At 37.1% G+C, this 5,295-nt stretch overlaps 1 protein-coding gene across 1 annotated transcript; it reads right to left on the bottom strand.

Moving 5' to 3' along the window:
- LOC114030640 (minor allergen Can f 2-like) lies at positions 1-4,051 on the bottom strand (the record flags this gene model as incomplete). The annotated part of the gene is made up of 3 exons (XM_027845491.1): positions 3,894-4,051; positions 2,334-2,467; positions 1-38 (listed from the first exon to the last, which is right to left on the bottom strand). Coding segments are annotated over exons 1-3 (256 nt in total), but the record flags the coding sequence as incomplete, so codon positions are not given.
- Positions 4,052-5,295: the final 1,244 nt, after the last annotated feature.

Here is a 5,295-nt window from a genome sequence, read left to right as displayed (position 1 = left end):
TCGCAGTCACAGAAAATGGAATGCATTTGCCATTTTCTCTGGAAATAAAGATTAGGATTACAAGAATATTTCACTTTTGCAAGAGAAATTTTACTAAGAAATACCCTGATGCATTCATTTTATTAATTTTAATGTTATCTGCAAAAATATATACTTTTTTATTTCTTACAATAACATTATAAACAATGTTGAATCTAAGGTGACTTCTAACTTCTTAGAAAGGATTAAATTGAGTTCACCATTTAAAAATTGTTAACAAGTTTTAATTAAATTTGAATCCTTTGAAAATCTAGAATTTCTGGAGTGTTGAATAATATTGATATCCAATAAAGGAAAATTCTTAATTAGACAGAAGAGCTCTCCCTTTAGAAGTTCTGCATAAAAATACTTGGGGATAATCACTGGGCTTTCCATAAGTCAACTGAAGTTGAATCTGGGTTCAAATTCTGGTTCTTCCCCATAACTGTGTGACCTTGGGCAAGCAAGTCTTTTCACCTTTCAGAGAGTTAGAGTTCTCATCTCCAAACAAGGATATTAATGTTTTGCCTTTCCTCAGAAGCTCATTGTGGAGAAAACCTATAAATTCTTTAAACTGAAAGAACTATATATAAATATGAACTTTTTATTATGCTTTATACTCACAACATCTCAGAAGAAGAACAAATGGAAATTGTCCCAATTTAATCAATATAACTGAAATAATCTCAGCTATTTCATATTCATTTTCAAGAAAGATAGAAAACTAGATCAGGAAAAAAGGCAGGACAAGGAAGAATCAGAGTTTGGTACACCTGAAACCATATATTACCTGGAAAATAATTTTGTATTTGATAAGAATTTCTGGGTAAACAGGAAAATGGTCTGGCAGAAATTAGTTTTTAGATAATGTTATACTGTAAGTTTATACTATAACTCAAAGAGATATATGTTGAATATTAATGGTCATAAAAATAAGCAGAAAATCATATTAAGCACCTTTCACAAATATACTTAGGAGGATATTTTCTAATAAATGAAATTGAAAAAATTTTGCTTAAACAAAATAAAATAAGTGGGATGAGAAAGGAAGCAGTCAGCTGGGGAAAAACCTTTTGAATCAAATACATTTAAGTTTAATATACTTAAAATATATAGGTAACTAATAGTAATATGTAAGATCCAAGCCTTTTCCCAATAGAAAAATAATTGAAGGATATAACAACAACAACACTAACAACAACATTTATTAAGTGTTTATTATGTGCCAAATATGGTGCTGAGCATTTTATATGTATCACCTCATTGGATCACCATAACAACTGTGAGAAATAGGTGCTATTATTATTACTATTTTACAGATAAGGAAACTGAAGCAAATAGAAGTCAAATGACTTGATTAACATCACACAGTGTTTGAGGCCAAATTTGCACTCAGGTCTTCCTGACTCCAGGCCCAGTGCTCTCTCTACTGAGGCACCTAGCTAATCTGATTGTATATAATAACAAAAATTTTCAGGAAAAAATTATGAACTGTTAACAACCAAAGGAAAGAATGTTCTAAACTAATAATATGAGAAATGCAAATTGAAAAAACTCTGAGGATTTACCTCTTGCACAGCAAATTAACATTAATGACAAAAAATAGGAATAGTAAGTATTATATTAGCTGGACAAAGACAGAACAAATGCATTATTGTTGAAGTTGCAAATTGATCCAATTGATTTGGGAAACCATTTGAAATTATGCTAAGAAAACACCGATAGAGCCAGAGAGCCCAAAGCTAACAATATATCTTAAGGAAGTCAATGAGTAAAAGAGAGGCCCTTTATTAAGAAAAATATCGATAGTGTTTTTTTGGAGTAGGAAAGAATTATAAGCAAAGTTGATGCCCATCAATTGGGGAATGGCTAAATAAGCTACTGTGAACGTGTGAGTTAAGTGAACATCTTTCTTTCTTCTCTCTCACTCTGCTTTTTGTCTTCTTAGCGGAGTGGCCTCAAGTATCCTATCTCTACTATGAAATGGAGACTGGTGACTCAGGAAAGTTAGGCACAGAAAGGAAATGGTAATTCTCCCAGAGGGTGATTCAAAAATCCAAACTTCATATAAAAATACCATTAATCAGCATTGTCCTTCACCACTGCACACAAGCTTCAAGTATGTGTGTAGCCTATTAATTTGTTTTTCCTTGAACGATTACCTTAATGTTCATAAAACCAACCACATCCTGGGGTCTTCATCATTAATTGACTCCTGGTTCAGCCTGGGTGGGTTAAAGGATCCTAGAACTATTACCCAGGTTTTTGTCCCCACTTCCATATCCACCAACTAACACCAACTTTATAGCACTTACCTTTTGAAGAAGTCTCCATAAAGATTACCATTGTGTTCACTAAGATTTTTGACAAACACCTGCAAGCTACCTCCTTCTTCAATCTTAGATGTCACATTTGAGGCCAATGCAATAGTGAACCACTTTCCACTAACCTGTGGAAAAGAGTTTAGATGAGAGTTGAAAAAAGACGTCCCTGGTCACATAGGCTCATTGTATTTTTACACTTGGAAGGACCATAGTCCAAATCCCTCGTTATACTAGTGAGGAAACTGAGACTTCAAAGATACAGTATATCTTTACTCCAATCCTACCTGCTTCATGCATTATCTTCATAGTAAAGCAATAAGCTCATGAGACTAGGAGTTAGGAAATTTGAGTTCTAGTCTGGCTCTGATAGTAACTCACTCTGTGACTTTTGGCAAGTTGTTTAACTGTTTGGTACCCTGGTTTGCTCATTTGTCCAATGCAGGGGTCGAAAATATGTAGCTTTGAGGCCACATGTGGCCTTCAAGGTCCTTGGGTATGGCCTTTTGAATGAATCTGAGTTTTACAAAACAAAAACTTTTATTAAGAGGATTTGTTCTGTGAAGTTTGGATTCAGTCAAAGGGCCACACTTAAGGACTTAGAGGGCCATGTGTGGCCTTGAGGCCACAGGTTCTCCCACTTCCTCCCCCCACCCCACTACCCCAAGATGGGTCTAACTGTATTTGCACAATGTGTTTCATGGCATTATTCTATTGATAACATTATTTTTACTTCTCTTACTATGTATTTTGGACTTAGATGTCACTGGTAATTTTTTAAGTTATTTGTGGATTAAGGAGAGAGATTGTCACAGGAAGGTGAAAGATCCTTACTGGGGTCCTAAAAGTAATTCTCCCTGATTACTTATGAGAGACATGTGTTCATTCTTTGACTCTAACCACTCATGGTTCTGGGGGATTCCTTTCCCCCAACTCTATCTAGATGTGAGATAACTCCTTATCACAAAATTCATTTGTCATCTAATCCCAGTACATGTGCAGAACAAAAGCCCTCAAGCTACCATCTGAATATTATTAGCAAAACTGGTTTAAATGGCAGGTCACAGAAAAGGAGACTTGCTGGAATTTATCATCTCATTTACTAGTGCAACCAGAAGCAGAGAGCACAGATTTCAATTACAGTTTTTTTGAAGGAATAGCATCTCATGGTTTCAGCATCTTACAGTGAGAAAATTCTTATAGATGATCCAGTGCAACCCTTCATTGAACAGATGTAGAATCTGTTTTATGGGTTTATGCTGTGATGAGTTAGTCTTGGGGGCTATTTTTATTCTAGTTATTTAAAAGAAATAAGTAATGAGCATGCACTCATGTGTAACTTGATATTTTGTGCTGACTTTAATCATTGCTAGGTGATACAACTATTGGGAAGGATAGTTTTGAGTGAGAAGACACAAATGCACATCTTTTCCTTTCAGCTGCAAGCTCTATTTTTGCTTTATTCTTCCCAAAGATGTTCTGTTTTCTTTACCTGTTACCCTCACACCTTTGCCACACCACTCTATCGACCTGTTCCCATTCTTGCTCACTTACCTTTGGTGAGCCTTCTTCATTGTTATCGAGGGCCTGGAGACCACAGACCAAGGCCAGCCCCACAGTGAGCAGGAGAATCTTCATCTTCTCAAAGGTTTATCTCTGATGCTTCAGCAGCACCTGAATGTCTGAGGATTCTAATGAATACTCTGGCCATCTAGTCAGCTGCCTTTATACCTCATTCTGGGGCAGGGTTCCTGATGATGTGGCACTAAGGGCACGCTAATCCTTCAAAGTGTACTTTATTCAGAGTCACAAGCCAGTGAGTAATTGCTAGTCAAGGATTACAAATACAGATTAGTAAAGCAGTTTTTGTCAACAAAAAATTAATAATTCTGAAATGCAAATTTCCAAGATTAACAGACACCGTTAGGTTTGGCCAGCTGCTTCAGATTAACTCTATGTCTATCCTGAGACCAGAACATACAGTTCCTATGTTTTGTTGTCCTAGTGTCAGTCAGGCAATTAACTTCTCAGAAAAAATTACACTGAGTTCACCATTTTAAAAAAAAGTGTTGAAACTTGCCTACAAAGCACATACAGTCTTTTCTTAGGTAATGTGGAAAGAGTGCCCAAACAAGGAAATATTTCTCATCACTATCTGCAAGCTCTCCGTCTAATTGTCGAAATTCAATAAACACTTATTAAGCATCTACTGTCTGCAGAGCGCAATTCTAGGCCCTGGTCAAACTGAAATGTTTGTACTAGATTTCCTTTGTGGTGCTTATAGTCTAGTATACAATAAAGCATTCCAATGACATTCTTTTCTTGGTCTCTGTCATTGAATTTAAGGGCAGAGAGTGCTTCTAGAGATGAAACTCATTCTACCAGCATATTTCATCAATTCCTTGAGAGGTTATCTTCTTAAAAAAGTCATCTGTGGGACTTCTGCTTATAGGAGTCAAGATGGCAGAGTAAAAAAGTAGTTGCTCTCACCCTCCCCTCTCAACCTCTGAAAGCCCAGAAAATATCACCCCAGAAAAAACCCTGAACGAGAAGAAAGACAGGGAGCAGCAGTGCAGTAGCTCAGGTAGCTTGAGGGATTAATGGGAAAGGCCCCTCATACCCTGGAGGAAGGGGAACAGTACAGAACAGGAGATGTCCCAGCCAGCTAGCACAAACCCCACTTTAGCACACCAGGAGGAAATCCTGGTGCCTTGGCATTCTACAGCAAACATGTCTCCCAGTGCCTCAGCAAAACTAAGGGAAGCAGCACCACAAAGGGTCCTAGGCAGATAAACACCTTACAACATCCATCTAAAAGGAACTGAAGAAAGCTACAGAAAAGGAAAAGCAGGCAACTTAGAATTGCCCTAGAGTTCTAGCCTTGCTGATTCCAGCCCACCACCAGGTAAGCTGCCAGAACCCTACAGCCTCCAATTGCCAACATCAGAGGCCCCAG

The sequence above is a fragment of the Vombatus ursinus genome, unplaced genomic scaffold, assembly GCF_900497805.2.
Source record: "Vombatus ursinus unplaced genomic scaffold, bare-nosed wombat genome assembly UNPS02005263.1, whole genome shotgun sequence".
Taxonomy (NCBI): domain Eukaryota; kingdom Metazoa; phylum Chordata; class Mammalia; order Diprotodontia; family Vombatidae; genus Vombatus; species Vombatus ursinus.
Note: the sequence above shows the minus strand (reverse complement) of the source record. Positions and strands in the feature narration are given on the sequence as shown.